This window comes from Vombatus ursinus, unplaced genomic scaffold (genome assembly GCF_900497805.2).
Source record: "Vombatus ursinus unplaced genomic scaffold, bare-nosed wombat genome assembly UNPS02014817.1, whole genome shotgun sequence".
NCBI classification, from domain to species: domain Eukaryota; kingdom Metazoa; phylum Chordata; class Mammalia; order Diprotodontia; family Vombatidae; genus Vombatus; species Vombatus ursinus.
In genome coordinates this window covers 3,076,263-3,096,243 of record NW_020954595.1, presented here as the reverse complement: position 1 = coordinate 3,096,243, position 19,981 = coordinate 3,076,263, and the positions used below count along the sequence as shown (strand labels likewise).

The 19,981-nt window shown below is 48.1% G+C and overlaps 1 protein-coding gene across 2 annotated transcripts in view; it reads right to left on the bottom strand.

Annotated features, from left to right (window-relative positions):
- Nucleotides 1–1,050: 1,050 nt before the first annotated feature.
- The window catches only part of WNT5A (Wnt family member 5A), a 19,771-nt gene continuing 840 nt past the window's right edge, over nt 1,051–19,981 (bottom strand). Inside the window, exons 1-5 of one of the 2 annotated variants that reach the window (XM_027835750.1) lie at nt 14,342–14,413; nt 13,773–13,912; nt 12,081–12,331; nt 6,408–6,700; nt 1,051–4,102 (exon numbers count right to left, since the gene is read on the bottom strand). In XM_027835750.1, the coding sequence (XP_027691551.1) occupies nt 3,644–4,102; nt 6,408–6,700; nt 12,081–12,331; nt 13,773–13,852 (1,083 nt within the window). In that variant the 5' untranslated portion in view covers nt 13,853–13,912; nt 14,342–14,413 and the 3' untranslated portion in view covers nt 1,051–3,643. Of the gene's footprint in view, nt 4,103–6,407; nt 6,701–12,080; nt 12,332–13,772; nt 13,913–14,341; nt 14,414–19,981 lie in introns of those variants that run through there. The other variant, XM_027835749.1, reaches the window with a different exon arrangement.

Here is a 19,981-nt window from a genome sequence, read left to right as displayed (position 1 = left end):
TATGTATGTATATATATATATTCATTTTCCCATATTGGAAAGATCTTGAATGTACTCCAGTATGAATATATATGTATATACATATATACGTACAAATACATATACATATATACACACATGTATGTATACATGTGTATATGTATGTATATATATATGTGTGTGTGTATGTGTATATACATATATATATATATATATTTTAAATTGCTGACTGTCCTAAATAGAGACTATGTTTTTGCAATAACGAATACTGGTCAATATACAAATGAAGGAAAACTGAAACAGATGTTAGTAATAGAACCACAAGCATTTACATTTGCCCAGAAATGCTGCTATTTTAAACACTCTATATGTTGGTCTACTGTTTTTCTGTGGAATAATGCATTCTTGGCATCTTTGAAAGGTTTCAATGTGTTACAAGGTTATCCTAAAAAAAAAAAAAGACTGATTTATCAATCTCTCTCCAGTCTGGTATAGATTTAGGATTTTTTTTCAAGTACATATGCTTCTGTTAATTGCATGTCCTAAAAACGAACCTTTTTTGCCATCCTGGGCATTAATGCAGCTTTTTATCAAGGTTTCTTTTGAGGGTCACTGCCAACCAGTCCCACAGTGCACAGCCAAAGTCCAATAAAGAAGTCCCACAGTTTTGTTGGAAACCACGGAGATACATTTTCTGGGATGGCAAATCTAGTAACGGAACAAAACATCTTTCTTCCCGCCCTTCAGATCCTCTAAGAGCTGCTGCGAATCCCAACCCTGCTCTGAGACAATGATAGGATCAGTGTTGTGCTCAGGGAATGCACGACCTCCTCTACCAGCTTTGGACCATATGCGTAGGGTTTGTGAGGTTCACAGATAAGAAGAGAGGGCTCCGTCTCAGCCAGGCTCCATTTACCATTATCTATAAGCATCAAAACAATTTGGATTTCGCCCAAATGCTTCACTTTCCTATTTAAAAAAAAAATCATCTCAGCAACCTAACCTCTCCTTTGTTTCTCTGATAACCTCCCTAGGCATAATCTAAAGGACAATTGAAACCACTTACCAATATACAACCAATGTTTTATTTTATAGTCTATCTTTCATCACCACAGAAGCCTTTCATTGCTTATATCTCAGACCAGTGAAATTTACAAATCACACAAGGCAGAAATATGTACATTAAATGTACAAAAGAAAGGATAGGGAAGAGAAGATTTACAGAATATCTGAAAGACCAGTAAAATATATTACATTAAATATTGTTTAATAGTTAGGATTGTTCAACTCAGCTCTATTCAAGAACATGATCACTCAAAAATTTTTAATTTAAAAAACTCTGGTTTATCAAAGGAGAGAAAAAATAATTCATGGGTTTTTTTTGGTAGAAAACACCCCCAGAAGTGACATCTTCAACAAATTGGTGTTTTTCTACTTTAAGATATTTTTGTTAGAATCTCCAGCAATGAAGGGTAAATTTATGTCCTTGTGTAATAAATTAAAAGTGAGAAAGTGTGGATTAAGAAGCTGAGAAATGATGGAAAAGCTGGGCATCCTACCAGCACTGGACCTGGGAAGAATTATTCTCTCAGGACTGTCAGGGGAGGGTATCATGGAGACGAAACACTGAAGGCCAGATTCAGGGGGATTTGGGTTGAAAGAGCCGTCTTAGACAACAACACCAGATATGCTGTGAGCTGAGTTTGTTGTTATTTTTTGGTCAATTTTCAAGAACTCTAAAAAGTCTGTATTCCCATTTAAAGAAATACATGGGCAAAAGGGGCCAATCAAGGATGCTAGTAAATTCTGCTCTTTCTCCTTTTCAGTGGTCAGTAATGCCCTCTCAGGAAATTGAAAGGAAACAGGGGACAGATTCAGGGAGGGTGGGAAAAAGATGTCTTCTAACCCATGAGACCTTATGTAAATCGTACCTCGTCCATAGCCCCAAAACCTAGGAAAGAACACCTGTGTGTGACATCATCACATCTAACCCCAGCTCAGAAAACCTTTACCATAAAAACCCTAATTGCCTTGTACTAAAAAGAGGCCTCCATTGCCCCAAATTGACAAGCAGCCCCGTAGTAAGCTGTAAAAGTTCAGATCACTGACTGTATTAAGATATATTTATATTTATATATGTATATTATATATATATATATATATATATATATATTATGTACAAAAAAAACCTTTGAGATATCAGGCACCATCAGACCACATTTTCCCATCTAGATTCATTCCCCTGTCCAAGTTCTTTCTGAGTTCCTAGAGTGTCTGTCTGTCTACCTACAGGCTATTACAAGAGGTAAGAATGTATCGTCAAAATACAGGGTCATAACTTGGATTGCTGCAACACCTCCTTGAAGTGAATTAGCCACATAAAAGTCATTAAAATATAAAGCTCTCGTCTCCTCCGAATAAGACTCTTTACAGAAAGTCCATGAGGAATTCAGAGTTCTCAGAAGGTGGCTCGCATGATTCATTTCCTCTTGTAAAAATCACAGGGGAGAGATGCGGAGGTGCATTTGGGGAAGGCGGCCAGCCATCACAGCCCAGGATCAGGGAGGGCTGGGGGTGGGAGCAGGGGAAACCGATCGGAAATGCCTTTTTCTGACTGGGGCCATCCCAGTTGTACACTGAAGGACACTGCCTTCTGGCAGGTTTGGGCCAGGTGGGACTTTGCAATGCTAGCTCATTCTCACTCTTCTGTCACTTGTTAACCAGGCACTTCTAGGGGAAATGCTTTGTTTTTCCTTTAAATTAAAAAAAGGGAGGAAGGAGAAGAAGATGCCCTTGAAGAAAGAGATGATTCTTTGAGGCTGGAGGCCTCTTCCCTCTCACAAATGAGATTTATCCACAGGGTTTCAAACTATTGACCTGACCTTGTCATTAAAGGTATTTATTTAAATTCCTTCTCCCTCTCACCCTCCTCTAGATTTCACTATTAGAACAAAGTTGTTCAATGACAAAGGACATTAGGCAGGTGGAAAGAATACACATCAGACACCTTGCCCCCCTGAGTGATGCTGGAACTTCTCTGCTTCGTTCCAAGGAGCCTGTCACCGTTGGTAAGAGAGAAATAGCTTTGGCAATGCCTCCCCCATCCCCCATCCCGGGATGAGCATTGGTTTCATGAGACCTGTGTGGGGCTTTCCTAGTGATCTAATAGGCACAATTCAATTGGGCTGAGGATGCTGAGTCAGATAGAGATGAAGACCACCACTGAATGTGATCCATCAGCTGTGTCCCATCTGAATCCCACCGTGCAGGGATCCTCGGGACAAAGGAAGGAGACAAGAGATAGAGGTTCCTTTTCCTCCTCTCTGTGAGCTATGTCCCATGTCATTACATTGGGATAGGTTTGATTTCCCCTCATTCTGCACTATCACAAGTCTCATTTCCACCTTTTCCCCATAAAATAAATATTTTCTTGGTGTCCCCCCCCCAATTTTTTGCCAAATAATAATAATAATAACAATAATAATAACAATAATAAACCACATAGTTCTTGAATGGGAGCAGAAAATGGTTCTAGTTGCTTCTATTTGCAACTTGGGGTAGAGGGGTGTGGGGAGGGGTGAAGACATCATTGAGCGCTCTATAAATAAAGTGGAGAATAGTCCTGGGGTAGAGAGGGTGCCCCCTGCTGGAGGCAGCAGCCCTGCTATTTGCACACAAACTGGTCCACGATCTCAGTGCATTTCTTGCATTTGACATAACAGCACCAGTGAAATTTGCAGTGGCAGCGTTCTGTCTGTACCGTCTTGAACTGGTCATAGCCGCGGCCACAGCACATGAGCTCGCAGCCGTCCATGCCTTCCGAGGTCTTATTGCAGAGCCGGCCCTGTGTGCCCAGGGACCCCGTGCTCTCATTGCGCACACAGTAATCCGGGCTCGGGTCAATGTAGACCAGGTCCTGCGTGGTGGGTGTATTGAAACGGCTGTTGACTTGCACCAGTTTGCCCCGGCTGTTGAGTTTCATGGCTGCAGCGCTGTCATATTTCTCCTTCAAGGCATCCCCTACTTTCCGGAAATCAGCCAGCTGTAGCCAACAGGTCTTCAAGCTACAAGAGCCAGACACCCCATGGCACTTGCAGGCCACATCTGCCAAGTTAAAGACAGTCTGGGAAAGGAGAAAGAAAGATGACATAAAGGAAAAAAGGAAGAAAGAAAGGAAGAAAGAAAGAAAGAGAAAGAGAGAGAGAGGGAGAAAGGGAGAAAGGGAGATAGAGAAAGAGAGAGAGAAAGGAAGAAAAAAGAAAGAAAGAAAGAAAGAAAGAAAGAAAGACAGAAAGATGAAGAAGAGAGAGAAAATATGGAAAGAGAGAGAGAAAAAAAAGCCAGTGGATCAGTATGTTGTGGTAAAATATCATCTAATCCAGACAGCATGGACATTTGCTTAGAGACAAGTTTAGCACATATTTCCTGGGCACATAAAAAAGTGGGGATGGTAGAGCCATTTACCAGGGGCAAAAGCAGTTGAGAGGGCAGGCATTGGCAGTATAGTTACCAAAGGGGAAGGTGACCTTCAGACTCAGACGGTAGAAGGTGGTCTCTCCAGGAACTCAACTTCCTAGAGCCAACCATGCTACACAGGGTCCCAAGGTCATTAGAGGACCCAGAGCTAAAGGGATGGGGATCTTCATGGGGGCGATATGTCCCTTCTTACCCATTAAAAATCAGTGCGGTAAAGCGCATCATCATTGTTCCATGCTGACTATGGGTGGAGGTAATGGGGTGGGGGTGGGCGGTGGTCTCACATGTTTGGCCTCCCTGCAGGTCCTAACAAGGACCTTTAGGAATATCAATCACAGGAGAATATCCACCTAATAGCCAGAAAACTTGTACTTCTTCAATTCGCTGCCTCTAGGCCTGCCAGCAAAGGCCCCTCTCCAGATGCTTTTACTGCTGCCCCGGATCTGTTCTCATTCCCTCACCAGGTGGCCAGGTAGAGGGTGGGGGAGCAGTATTCTAGGAACTGAGGCATGGCTAGAAAATCAGTTCCCATCCTAAATGACATTCTTTTCTTCCCAAGTCACTTAAAAGGAGACTTCAAGCAAAGGCCAGGACAAAAGGCCCACCCTGAGGCTGGTGATAGAGGCAGCCACCCAAAGGAACCCCAAAGGGGCCAAGGTCAGGGTTTTGATACTGCCTGGCTCCCTGAGAAAGTTCACCATCTATCCCATTAACAATGGAAATAGGCCCAAAGCAGTGGCCAGCAAATGCTTGGGTGTCACCCAGGAGAAGACAGTTAACACACAAGTTGACAAGCTCTCCTTTCATTTGACCTCTGTTGCCCTTGCAATGGACCTCAAAATGACCAGTCCCACAGCAATCCACCTGATCACTCCTTGCCACTTGGGGCTCCCTCAGTGTCCCCATCTCTAAAAGGAGAGGCTCTCCCTGGAGGAGCTCTTGAGACCCCTCCAGCTGCAACAGACTGGGCCTCGTGATTATCTTTCTCCCTTCTTCACCTCAAAACACAGAAGTGTAAAGTCTTCAGGCGAAGGTTTCTGGCAACTACTATGAAAAAATAATGACTGGCTTTCTGAGTTGCCAGTGTTAAGAAAAGTTTACACCCTTTCATTCAAACGTTTTAAAGAAACCATAAAAAACCATGTGTTTAACCACAGGAAAAAAAAGGGGGGGGTGTTTTTAAATATTGTGGAGAAGCTTTTCATATCCTCATGAGGGGCCTGGGGGAGGGGGAGGGGGGAGAAGTGGGAGCATGGCGGAGGCCGAGGTTTATAGCACCCTGCAAGCACATTCTTCTCAGGGACATTTTGAGCTCTTTTCTTCCCTCCCGAGTGTCTCTTGTGATTGGCCAGGCTGTCAGACCTATAAAATTCCAAACTGTTGAAAACCCAGCAGCTTTCCTAGAATTTTTTTTTTTAAGTCAGAGTCTAAGGTGAGTGATCTAATTTCAGAAAGGGAGGGGCCCAGGCAGACAAGGAAAGAGCCAGAGGCTGAAACCTGGGGAGAGGGGTCCTGCTCAGCTGGGCATCCACTGAAATAATTTCTTCAAGAGGGTCCCAGGCAAGATCTTACCCCTTCCCAGAATGCGAGCCAACCACAAATATGTCGATCCTCCACTGGGGGGGGGCCTGTAAAGTTAGGTATTAAGGATTTTACGTCTGAGCTTGCCGGCAGATTTCACTGAGAGTTAATTTAAAAGGCCAGGAAAATATGTCCTTGGTAAAGCAACGCTCTCCAGCACCTTCTAGGGGAAAGCCAAAGCCAGAAGGGTCATCTCCAGCTAAGCTGCCATGCTTCTGCCTTCTCTCTGGGGAGGGCTAGAGGACCAGCCAGGTGGGGAGCATATCTGGGTGGGCACCCAGGACTCGCTTCATGAGAGGAGGAGGTGCAGGGTTTGTCCAGGTGGGCACCCAGGGAAAAGTGTAGGGCTTAATCCACTGCGGGATACTCACCCTCCTTCCAGCTTCATTGTTGTGCAGGTTCATTAGGGTCCGGGCGCTCTCATAGGAGCCCTTGGAATGGATTCTCTCCCGCTCCCGAGCATCTACAAACTCCTTGGCAAAGCGGTACCCGTAGTCGATGTTGTCCCCACAGCCTCCCCAAAGCCAGTCCCGGGGCAGGTCTTTGGGCCGAGCAGCCCGGCTACAGCCGCAGGTGGACAGCTCCCCTTCCCTGCAAGCCCGGCTCATGGCATTGACCACCCCAGCAGCACTCACTGCGTAAGTGAAGGCCGTCTCCCTGCTACCTGTAAGCAAAGCAGAGACCAGTGAGCGCCAGGGAAGCAAGAGCACACATCATCCCCAGCAGAGGCTTACTTCTGCCCTCGCCCCACCAAACAACCAAAGAGCGCTGGGTTGAGTCACAACAACTGGGTTTAAATCCCAGTGCTGCTGCCTGTGAACCTCGAACAAGTCACAACAGCCCTGGGCCTCAGATTCTGCATCCCTCAAGTGGATGGGCCAGACTCGATGACCTCTTCTGTCCCTTCATGCCCCAAATCCACGACTGTAATAACAGACAGAAGAACCCTAGTGACGGCTTGAAATGCCGTGAAATTCCCTGTCGAGTGGAAGGTTTAAGCTGAGACCCTGGAGACCTTGGTTTTCCCATCACTTCTACCCTGTCCCAAAACAATGACATTACTGGCTTTTTTTTTTTTAATAGAAGACCCACATAACCTCTTTCTGAAAGACTAGAGAATTAAGATAAAACTCGCTGTTCCTCGACTTTAAAGGGACCGTTTCTCTCTTCCCTAATCACAGGACCATAGAGAGAAGCTGAAGGGAGCCCCAAGAGGCCTTCCCATTCACATCCTTCATCTGCAGGTGAGGGCAATGAACCCTTGAGAGGCTAAGTGGATTCCCGAGGTCATATAGCTGGGAACTCAAGTTCCCAATTCCCAGTTTTTCGAGTGTGTGCATTCAAGCCTTCTTCCCACTTCAGCGAGTGCCTAAAGCTAGTAGTCTGCTGCCTTAGCAAGGCAGTCTTTGGCCCCAGGATGAAAATTCAGAGAGGAAAAAACTAGCAAGAGCCCTTTGTCCTCCCCACTCTAAAGCAGGAAATCTTTATGGTCAGCAGCCTTGGATATTAAAATAAAAATCCAAATTAACCCTTAAGTGGGCAAGGAACTGAAAAGATGGGGGAAGAGGGCCTTCCCAAACTACCTTTGAATTCCATGGCTCTATGGGGAAATTGACTTGTGTTAGAAGAAACCACTAAAGTATGAAGTCTTATGGCTTGGGGGGTTGAAGAAGGGGAGGCGAGGAGAAAGTAAACACAGAGACGGTCCAAACCCTGGGAGGGCCTCAGTCTCTTCATCTGTAAAATGCAAGATTGGACAAGATGGGCCGAAAATAGCCACTGCAGAATGAGTGGAAAGGGCAGGATTCTGTAGCCCGGGGCCTGTTTCTCCTCCAGCCTCTTCTGAGAGCTATCTCTGGGGTCCCTTGGAGAGCAGCAGAAACAGCTTTGACCATCCCCTCAATCCCAAACCCAAACAGCATTCGGCTCCCCTCTTCTTGGACCTCTCCTCAACACAGCCCTAATTCCCTTTTCTAGGAATGGTGAGAGTTCCGATTTGCAGTCAGAGCCTCCCTCACACATTTGGAAAATAAATACCTCGGGGAGTGAGCCCGTGGTTGGCATTTCCTGCCGTGGAAGAGCAGAATCCAAATGAGTGACTGGGGGGGATGTCATATCTACCTTGAACTTGAAGGTGGGGTGGGGGTAGGCAAAAAAAGGAAAACAGAAGTAGAAATAGGCAGGCAGGGCATTAGAGTTCTGTTCTGGATGGGAAAACTCCAGAATTGGAAGTCCTGAACTCATTGGAGAAGGGATGAAAAAAAGTCAATATGAAGTGAGAAGACAGTACCATAAGGCCTTTACAAAATAAAACCCATCTACACATCTACACACATATTCTCATATACATACACTAGTTTTAAAACTATAGAGTATTTATGTGTATTTGTACATATATACATGCACATACAAATGTGTTGCCTTGTATATCTGTGAAGCAATTCAGCATGATAATCAGCTCTGGGGCCAGGGAGGTCTGGGGTCACATCCTGCTGGACACCTACAGTTCAAACTTTCTGTGTTACAGACAAGTGTTTAAGCCCACAAATCACAGAAGAGATGTTGATCTACACAGGTCGTAAGAGCCCTTGGGGACCAGGAGTCCCCTAGGAGGATGAAAATGAAATCACAAGTCCCTCCTAACCAATAAATCAACACACACACACACACACACACACACACACACACACACACACACACAATAGCATGGTGGAGAGTTCTTTCAAGACCTGGGTTCAAATCCCACATCTGATATTTACTAGTTATATGACCCTGGGTTAGTCATTTTATCTCTTTGACAATCTCATCTTCCTCATCTGTGAAAGGAAGAAGTTGAACTAGATTACGGATTCTTAACTTGGAAGCCATGAACTTTTTAAAATAATGGTATTTCAAAATAATTAGTTTCCCTGGTGATCCTAAGTATTTTATTTTATACATTTAATATGACTAGGAGTAGAGGTCCACAGGTTTCACCAAAGTCCTGCCCTAGGGGTCAACAATACCAAAAAGGATAAAAAAAAAATAACTGAAAAACAAAAACAAAAAACACCCTGTATAGATGACCTTGAAGAAAGTACCTTCTCTCTCTCTCTCTCTCCCTTTCTTCATATATATGGATGTATGTATATGTATATTTTCCAATTTGCAAGGGGAAACTGGCTCTGTGATTTTGAATGTATAGAAAGAAACTTTCCCTCTTCTTAAAATTTACATTTTCCTCAAAATACAAGAAATGACTGGGGCAGAGAAACCTAAAAGCAAATTAGTCCCGGAAAGAAATACTATCCTTTGGAAAATGTGCATTTTTAGCTCAACACCAATCAGTTAGCTCTTTTATTCTGTAATACTGCTGATCCAATTTGGTATCCTTCTGTGTGAAATGTTTCCATTTACCATCTCCCCATCCCCCTAAATGATGCTGCCTTTTCAAAACATCTTTGCCCTCTGTGAAAACAAAGAAAGCAGGGGCTGAAAAGCTTGAGGGGGAGGCTACTTAATGAAAAATGAGAAACTCTTTTTTTTTTGGATGGAAAAAAAGAGTCTCTAATGAGCCCTTGTTGTACCGAGTGTCTCGAAGGCATTGACATGGAAGAAAAATGAGGTGCCTAAGTTAAAGAGGACGGGGGTCAGACATATCACCCTAAGCCTCCTTGACACTGGTCCCATTATAGGGTCAGGTTTTCACATGGATTAATTGTTTCTGAACAATTTCCCTGATGTATTAGGCACACACACACACGCACACACACACACACACACACACACACACACACACACACACACCTCGTGTGTGTTTCTCTCCCTTTCCACCAACCGACCGTCTGCCTTCTTTCTTAGCATATCCTCCTCAAACAAACATTTATTGTGGATAAATCCAAACTAAGTAACTTTCTCACTCCTGGTGAGATGGGGGAGGGAGAATTCCCCTAGATCTTATTTACCTGGAAGTCTTTTTGGTCAGGGTCTACCAGACCTCCTCCTCCCCCCACCCGCCCTGCTTCCTCTTGTTAAACCAAAAGCAGTATCCCCCCACCTCCCTTTTTGCCTTCTTCATTCTGATAGTGGATGTGTTGGCTGTTTCTTGCTTAGAGAAATTGATGCCTTCCTGAAACTTGCTGAAGGCCATGATCAATAGTTTGGCAGGAGAAGCTCCCGCCTGTTCTCCTCTCATCTGTCCAGGATATCAACTGACTCAAAGATATCATCAAGAAGGGAGCCTTCTCCAAAAAGTCTGGATGCACCCTTCCCCATCAACCCACCCACTTCCCATGAACCCAAACAGGAGTCAGGCATCAGGAAATGCTGTCAAGGGACAATTAAATTATGCTCTGGTGCAAAGCCTTCTACTTGTCCCCGAGAAAGTTGGTTCTTGGCTCCTGGACCACACTTGCAATAGGTTTGCCTTCAGACCTCAAATTCACTTAGTAAATGATAGCTTTTTCTGAAGCTCATGGTATGGAGTGTTCCATGGATGGAAGAGGCTCATGAATGGAGCCTGGAAACAAAGGCGCTATTCGAGTGACTACCCTGAGGAACTGCCCCCATCACCACCCATTCCCCTCTACCACCCAGTACTCTCATTACCTTAGGATATATGCGAACATATATTGCTGAAGAATACAAGAAGAGTGTATGCTCTCGTATTTGAGAACAGGCCAGTTCTGTGCTATGTTGAAGACCGAAGACATTCAAACACCCACAAGTCACAAAGCGCTATGCAGCTGACACCTGGTTTGTCCCACACCACCTCATGTGGCCTATACACCCTTCACCATATGAGCAAAGACACCCTCTGGGATATCCCATATACCACAGCCCACCAACTCAGTACTCCTAGACTGAGACCCTTATAAATAAATTTGTTACATTTTAATCATTAACAGAATGAATAAAATCCTACAAAACTTTGCGGGCTGAAAATGCAGACTATTTTTCCATTCCGTTAGGAGAATGGATTCCAGTCATGTATTATTTTAGTTTATGAAGCAGGCACCCATGATGTCCAGTGACAGCCTGTCTTTTTGTTCTCAGTGAATGTACTTTTCAGGTTTCTTAACGTATTCTTGCCATCCCTGATTGATCTGAAGCTCCATTTTCTTCAGGAGTCAGAGGGAGAGACTAATCACCTTGATAAATTTCGTCTTCTTGCAAATTACACTCATATTCATTTCAAGGGTTTGTTGGAATAAAAATAAAGAGACTTCAAGAATATTCATACTCAGAAATAAGCATAGAACCATATTTGCTAGAGTGCACCCTTTTCTCTTAAACCAAACTGAGGCCTAATCGATTTTTTTAGACCTTTACCTTTGATCCTATTTAATACCATCCCTACTAGTTTGAAAGATGAAGTCTCAAATAACAGGTTGTTTAAAATCGCAGACTGGAACTTAAGCAGCATTAATCTTTATTTCTAACCTGAAATTCTCAGCTGAGATGCCTCCCATGCCCTTTTCCAACAAGCACCAAAGGAAGACATGTAAATTATTTCTCTTTTTACTAAAACTACCCTAACCAGTGACCACACATAGGTTTTTTTTTCATGTTCCATCGACAGGAAAAAATCTCTATATACCAGGTATTTCTTTTCTTTTGCTCTAAAGCTAAGCACTCTTACAATCAAAAGCTTTCAGATTGCTACTAGGGTGATGTTAATCGTTTCAGAAGCTAGGCAACTTCTGAAAACCACAAAAGTTTTGGAATCCCAACCCCCCAAATGCCAGCACCCTTACTGTCCACTTTTGGGAAACCAAAAAGAAGCCGGATTGCTCCGTTCAGAAGAGTGCCGAGATCCAGGGCATCGCTATGTTGAGAAGATTAAGCAGGAATAAAAACTGTTGGCAAACTCATCCAGCCTGAATTACTGTTATTAATAACATAACACTGGCACTACCAGCAATAACAACAGAAATAAAAGATCTAAAACCATATTGTGCAAAAAACCCGAACAGAACAGTAAGCAGGCTTTGGAGTAAATTAGAATAAATGTGTACTTCCAACAAATGGGTTGGGAGAGGGGAGAATAAAAATTTGTTTCCTACCTATCTGCATGACCCTTCCAAAAACGGAGGTGTTGTCCACAGTGCTACAGTTCCATCGTCTATGTCGAAATTGGTACTGGCATTCCTTAATGCCCGTTTTTGCTCCTTCTCCAATGTATTGCATGTGGTCTTGATAGAGATGACAGAGTTTCTTCTGGCCTTGAGAAAGCCCTGCCAGTTGGCTACACAAGGGCTGAGCTCCTATGATATAGACTTCTGACATCTGAACAGGGTTATTCATACCTAAAGACCTAAAAGGGGAGGGGGGGGAGAGAGAGACAAGCATTGGAGATGTAAGATCGGCTTAACTCTCCAGGTAGCACCTAAAGCATGTCAGCCCTCCATGGATCTGTGGATACACATAGCCTTTCTCTGGTGGTCCTTTTGACAAAGTGAAAAGAGAGTTTTAGAAAACTATGTTTAAACTCAATGGTGTGGCCCATGCTGTCTGAGCCCGGCAGGCAGACTCAGCCTTGATTCCTTCTACCCCCTGCCTTGTCCTCTCCTTCAATATCCTTGGACTCAGGTGGTTTAGAGATTTATTTAGGCACACGCCAGAGAAAGTGGAGAGGCTTCAGGGAAGAATTCAAACTGCAAGATGGGATTCCCTCCACGCTGGGTGTCCTCACCCTATTTGGAGGTAACTGCCCTGAAAGTTGAGAATAGCCTTGATTAACCAAGGTTAGAAATAAAGATAGTATTCCCTGCACACACACACACACACACACACACACACACACACACACACAGACGGAGTATCCAATATACCCCATCTAGTTATACATGTATGTGTACATGTATAAGTATGTATGTGTATATATGTGTGTGTGTATACAAAGTCTACTACAGAAACCAAGCACTATTTGGGGGAATTTTTTTAAAGAGCTTCTTATATGACCCCAAAGGACTAAAACAGGGTATTCAGTCAGGCAGCAGTCAGGTTAGACAGTAAGAAAAATGTGGTTCATTTAAGGGAGGGGGGAAGAATCCAGAGAGCTGTCATAAATCATTGCTGAATATACTGCAGTCTGGAAGACCAATGACTGCAAAAAATCTTTTTTTTTTTTTTTTTTTGGGGGGGGGGGGAGCAGGGGTGATGTGACTATTTCAAGTTTTGGGGGTTTTTTTGTTTTTTTTTCCCCTCAGCCCAACTTGGAGGGGTTAGCTGTCTTCCCAGAACTCTGCCTATTTTCGGACTCTGTAGGTTAATAACCTAGAGTGACACAAAATAAAAGTCAAAACTCACTTTTATTGCTGAGAGGTGACAAAAAAAAGTTTATAGATAGGTTTACAATTATTAGAGAAGTGGATTTCTGTTCCCCTTTATGGCACAGAGTACTAAGACTACATGGGCATAACACATGCACTCCCACATCCTAACAAGGGCCCTATAGAAATCTCCGAGGTTTACATGTGCATATTCCCCATGGAGCTTAAGATAATCTACACAATGCTGGGGAAATAATAAAGAGAGAGAGAGAGACAGAGAGAGAGAGAGAGAGAGAGAGAGAGAGAGAGAGAGAGAGAGAGAAAGGAGGAGAGGAGAGTACCTATTAATATATGCATGTTCCATATGATAAATGTACATATAGATATGCTCACAAGGAAACTCCAGGACATTTTTTGTCTTAAGGCTGTCATGAACTCCAGAAAAAGAGACTGCAAATACACACACATTTCAGATCTGCTTACCACCAAGAGCTGGCCTCTATCACAACTTGGGTAACAGAGATGAAAATGGCCAAGGCCACTAGAGACAACTTCGAAGGCATCGCAGTGGCACTGCCCGATGATCCCAAAGTACCTCCTTGGACCAATATTCCAATCGACTTCTGGAGAGGGAAAGAGGGAGCAGATGTTTATTGTTTCTCAGTTCATTTTCGAGCCTGCAAGTTTAAACAAGGGAAGCATCCTGGGTCTCGGAAGTTGCCTGCTGCCGGGCTGCCTGGCTGTCCCTTCTCTTATCCGGGAGTTTTTGATGGCAAGATATAGGCAGCTGCTTTTCCAAATTAATCCACCCACGCAGCCTCGGGAGGAGGAAACCTTATTCCAGGGCAATGCTGCTTTCGGAGGAGCAGCCCAGCGATTACAAACATGTCTCAGGGCTGTTGCGTCCCAGCCCGGTGCCAAGCCAGCCGACAGCAGCCTCCACTCTTTCCCCGTATTCTTTCTTGCCTCCCTCCACTTTCAGTCACTCTACTCCCCCAGAAGGGCAGGCAAGCATCCAATGAGGGGTGCCACCACCCTCACTCATCCCAGACCTGCAGCACCCAGCAAGTGGAGTCCGACTCGATCCCAGGGAGAGAGATGGCCAGATGCTCGGGGAGCCGACTGGGAGCAGAGAAGCTCACTGTGCGCGGACTTGGGGGAGGGCAGCCAGGGAGGGCGGGGAGGTGGTGAGGACCTGGGGGTGGGGGACAGAACTGGAGGGAAGGGCAAAGGGGTACGGGGCGGGGGCGGGGTGGGGGGAGGCGGCCAGTGAGAGAGAGATACCCAGCTGGTAAATTTAACTCCGAATTGACAACGTATGCTCCATAATCAGTTTATGGGCTGGTTTGTTGGAGAGCCGCTTCCAGATGGCCACGGGCAGGGCAGGTTTCGTTTAGGACTTTCTCAAGAGCGGATGAAGGGAGGAGGGAAAGGAAGAGGGCAACCTTCCCAAAGGAGAAGAGGACAAGCCACTCCACCCCCTCCGGCCCCGGACAGTTTGGGGACTGGCTGGGGTAGCGTGGTATTAGGCCCAGGGGACTGTACATTGGGAAGGGCAGGAAGAAAACGAGGGCAGGGACTGAGGACTAGGGTCAGGCAGACACAGGGACAGTCATTTCCCCACAGTTACACTCGCCAAGTCCACCAGCAAGTCCGACCTTCCCTTCTCCCTGCTCCATAGGCCCCTTCCCTAAAGCTGAAGCAGCTGAGGGGATGCGGCACAGTTGGGCAACCTCATCCGGGTTGTCTCTCCCTCCCGTTCAGAGCCTCGTAGGGGATCACAGCTTCCTTTCCTGGATTTGTCAGAGCCCAGTTGGCCCAAGCTCCAATCTCTCCAAAAGGGGGCAGGGGGCATTGGTCAGGGCGCTGCTGGTGGATCCCTGGAGGCAAGCAGCCTCTTCTGGGAGGGAGGGCAGGACAGCTGAGTCCCCTCTGTGCTGCTGATTCGGGGGCAGAGGGTTGGCAGGGGAAGGGAATGACTCACAGAGGGAGCAGAGGTTCCCTCCGCCAGGGAGGGAAAAGAGGGGAGATGCTGATAAAGATGAAGAGATCCCCTCCAAATAGCTCGGGCCTCCGGAGCCTCCCCTGGTCTTCGAACTTCCCAGGTCTCCGGGCCGCAGCAAGGGCTGAGCCTGCAGGGCGGGACCGGGAGCCTAGAGGCCAGCTCGGGGGCGAGAGAGAGCTAGGGTAGCATGGAGGTTGGAATTAGGGGTGGTAGGGGGAGGACAGAGGAGACCCACGAAGGCTGCCCAGCCACCAGGTTTCCTACCTGCCCCTGCCACCGCCACCCCCAACACTCCAACACTGCTCCCCTGGGACAGATAGCAGGCAGGCCTGCTTCCCTCCCTCTGTCCCGCCTGCAGCGGCCAGCCTAGCCTCCCATTTCCCCCCCAGCTAGATGGGCGAAGCCTCCCTTCCCCGGCACATTTCCCAAAGCTCAGCAGCTCCTTCTCTCCTTCTCCCCCGCCCCAAAGTGTCAAGTTTCGGGACTTACTGGGGGAAGAGGAGTGAGTGGGGGGTTTGTCTGCGTCTGCCCGCAGCCAAGGTTCCCATTTAAATTTTCCAGAAGGGGCGACCCCAGCGGGAGGGAAGGAGGGAGAGGGAGGGAGAGAGAGGGGGAAAGAGAAGGGGGGGGCAAGCAGTCTGTGGTGTGCACATGCACACACATCTAACATACGTGTTTACGTGTAGGCATAAAATGTACGGATGGAGTTGAAGGGTTTCCAGGCGAAGGCAGAGAGGGGCTGGGAGCGCAGAGCAGGAGAAATTGATAACAGATCCCGAGGATTAAAGCGGATGGATCCCTCTGTTACCGGCAAAGCCACACAGACAGAGAAGAGAGCCCCCAGCCTACCAAAGGGAAGGGGCAAGTTCACGGTTCTTCCATTCAATGCAACAAAACCAGGGGACCCCACGACTTCCTCTAAAGTCCAAATTAATGCTGTGGAAGGGGTGGATGGGTGTGAAGGGGGCGAGGAGAGGGAAAGGGAAAAGTTTCTGTGTCCCAACCGAGGAAGGCGGTGGAAAGAGAGACAGGGAAGAGAGGCCAAGCATCCGCTCGCTCTATTGCTTCTTTCTCTGAAAGGGCCCCACCCCCAACCCTCACGTTCGCGCAGCAGATTATTCCCCAGATATCATTATTATTGTTATCATTATTATTATTATTATTATTATTATTATTTTGGAAGGACCCTTCAAGCCAAGGAGGAGGAGAAAGCAGTATGTATCATACAGTTGCCCAAAGGACTAGAGTCGGGCTCCTGCAAGAAAGAGCTCAACACTTTTCTCACTCTGTCCTGCCTTGGAGAAAGTCAAGTTGGGGAGCTGGCCCAGGAACTTTGAAGGCGGGAGGCGGGAATGTAAAGAGAGTCCCCTAGTTAGAAAGAGCCTGAAGGAAAGCTTTGCACGAAAACTCTGAATGGGAAAGTGAGGTGTGTTGTGTGTGTGTGTGTGTGTGTGTGTGTGTGTGTGTGTGTGTGTGTTCCTCTTGTTAGGGGAATGTGTGATTCTTTTGCAGTCCAGGGACTTTCTCCCTTTCCCAGGCTCCCAGAGATGGGACGAGAAGGCTCAGTTTGCCGGGGACAGACAGGATCTATCCTGCCGCAGGACGCTCAGCGCTGGGTACTCCCTATTCTGTTTTAAAAAAAAAAAAATCTCGCTGAATTAAAGGTGCTCTTAATTCTCCCTGATGGGAAGGAAAGGGGGAGGAGGGAGGAAAACCTGTCACTACAACGCACAGGAAATTCACGATAACCTGAAACCTGCCAGAGCTCAGACACACACACAGCTTGTGGCAGGAAAAACGGAAATTAACGGCACCCAAGCACAGAATGGGAGGGGAAGGACTTCTGTTAAAGCACCCCCAACTTTAGCTCTCCCCTTTCACTCCAACTTTCTTGTCAGTTCCCCACCCTATCTGGGGGCTCCCTCAAGCTAAGCAGGCGGCCCTGAGGCTCTCTATGCAGCCTTCCCGGTTCCTCCTCCCAGCTCTCCAGCGGCTCTGAGGCCCCAGATCTCTGGGAAACCGCTGGAATCTTAGAGAAGGCTGGTGGGATGGAGAGGGGGAAAGCCAAGTTTACATACATATGTAGCCAGAGGAAGGTCACCGACTGGCCCAAGCACATAATGGAGAAAACAATGACGAAAAACTCCCAAAGTTCAGGGATTACAAATGTGTGTGTGTGTGTGTGTGTGTGTGTGTGTGTGTGTGTGTGTGTGTTTGGGGAGGTGCCCCCACCCATCCCATGAGCTTCTCTATTTTGGGTCTTGTTTTAAGGTGCAGAGCTAAGGCAAGATTCAGAAATGTTTTGCATAGGGGAAAAAAAAAAACCAGTAACAACAACAAAAAAAGTTTCAAGCTAGCTGACGACAGGAGATCCGAAAGTCAGAGAAAGTGAGACCTACCCAGCTTGGTCTTGGCGCAATCGTAGGCCGCCGGCAGTAGACAAAAGGAGCATCATTGGCCTGGAGTTCCCTGACCCACCCAACCTTCCCTTCTTCCAGGCGCCTGGCTCTTAAGAGCCCCCGGGACTGCGTGGCAAGGAGCCCGGGGCACATTGCTAGCACACCACGGTCCTCTCCTTCTGCTTCTCCCGGGGAGCTCACACTAGGAAACTGAGAACAAGCGTTCCCTCCCCTTCTATCAGTATCCGAGGAGCTCGGATAGAACTGGCCAGTTCCGGCTAGGGATGGAGAAACGCGGGGGAAGAAGGGGGCCAGCTTTGCCACTCTTCATCGCTCATCCTTCTCTTTCTAGAGCAAGAGTTCCATTATCCCACCTTACACCCTATCCAGCTCCCCTACCTTCAGTTTGCATCTCTGCAAACCAGCCCCTGGCCTTGGAAGAAGGGGCTTGGGGGGTGGGGGTGGAGGGAGAGTGGATCCAAGGGGGCCGCAGGGCGCGCAGGAGCCTCAAGAATCTGGGACCTGTGCGTAAGTTGGTGCTTTTTTAGAGTGAGCGTCCCAGCGGCTGGCACCCGACCTGCGCAGGTCCCTTTCTTTGGGATGCTGCGGCGGTCGCCAGCCTATCGCGTCCGCTTTGGCCCCGGACGACAGCCACCTTTCACCCCAATCGGAGAGCCACCCGGAGGAGCTTCAGAAGACCCACAGCGCCCAGAAGTGGCCTTTGGAGAGGCGCGAGAGTGAGGAGACAGAGAAGCCGCATCGGATTATCTGGGAGGCGTCCTGTCCCCGCGTGGCCAACAGGGGGCACTAGGGACCGCCCCACGAAGCTAGAACAAACCAGGCAGCGAACGAGCGAGGACGGGTGGGAGAGAGCTCACAGACCCACCCGACCCAGCTTGGGCCATCAGATACCCGGGGCGGGCCGAACAGGCAGGGAGGCTGCGGACAGAGGGGAATGGGAGGGTCCTTTTCTTATTCAAACTCCCGGGAAGCGCAACAGGACCTTGCTGTGACCGGCGTCCCTCCCCCTCCCCCGTTTGGCGCTCCTGTCTCCCCACAAGCTGTGCACTTGAAATGGGGGGGGGAGGGGCGAACTTCACGGATCGCTTCGGCAGCCCGCGGGTCGTCCCCTTTAACCTTCTTGGGTACAGGTTGTCTAGCAACCTGGTTGCAACATCTGGATGCCTTGGGGGGGGCGGGGCGAGGAAGTCCCGTGGCATCGCTCCCGCAGGCTCCCAAAGGACTTCCAAGCCCGGGGGTGCCCACTTAAGAAGAGAAGGAAGCTGCGGGAGAGACTGTCACTCGTCCACCCGACCCAGGGCTAAGCTGAACCCAGGCTGGTGTTTGATGGAGAGATGGGGGGCGGGGGGAGAGGAGAAGGGGGAGACAGAGGGAGGGAGAGCGAGCATGCGTCCGTGCCCGGGGGAGGGGGGACGGAGGAGGGTTTTCATTTGCCAGTGGGGGAGCACTTTTCTCAGTACTTGACCCCCGGGGAAGGTCTCGTTCCTCCCTCGGAAATCGGACGAGAGGGCGCGGGCTAGAACTGGGGGAACCACCAGGCTTTCTCCAAGGGAGAGCACCTAGGGCAACGGGGGAACCGAGCGGACTACGGAGGGGAAGGGGAATGGGGGATGGGCGGTGCTGGGGGGGGGGCTGTTAAAGTGACCTCTCGGTGACCCTCTGAGTGCGGGGCTCTGTGGAGGCCGGGCACAGCTGACAATTCAAACAAACCCCAGCGGTCAAACTTCTTCCCCGCTCCCCCCTACCCCATCTCGCGCTCAGTCTGAAAAACTTCAAAAGGAGCAAGTCAAACGGAGGGGGGGGGGGCGGCAGGGCGGGGGTAGAGTGTGGAGGCCCCCCCCTCCCCGATCCAGGAGACTGGCCCCCTTCCAGATGCAAAATGCGGGAGGCCGGCGCTCACAAAGCGCCCCCACTAATCCTCGGGACGCAGCCAGGCCGGCCCCCTCGGGCCCCAGGGTGTCCGCAGAGGCTCGGGCCAGGCACTCTTAAAGGGCCAGCGCTTCCCCAGGCGGGCCGCCCAGGCAACAGGCTGGGAGGCGACGGAGACAGGGGGGACGGGGAGGTGAGGCGGGAGGGAACGAGGGAGGGCCTGGAGCTCTTCTTGCCTCCTCCCTCCTCCTCCCGACCCTCGGGGTCCCCTTGGCCCCTTCCACTTTGGGGTTCCCCAAACATCGCGGAATTATCATTTATGTGAGTGATACACTTTACAGCCACGGCCCGACCTCGCTGGTGGAAAAAAAGGAAAAAGAGAGAGAGAGAGAGAGAGA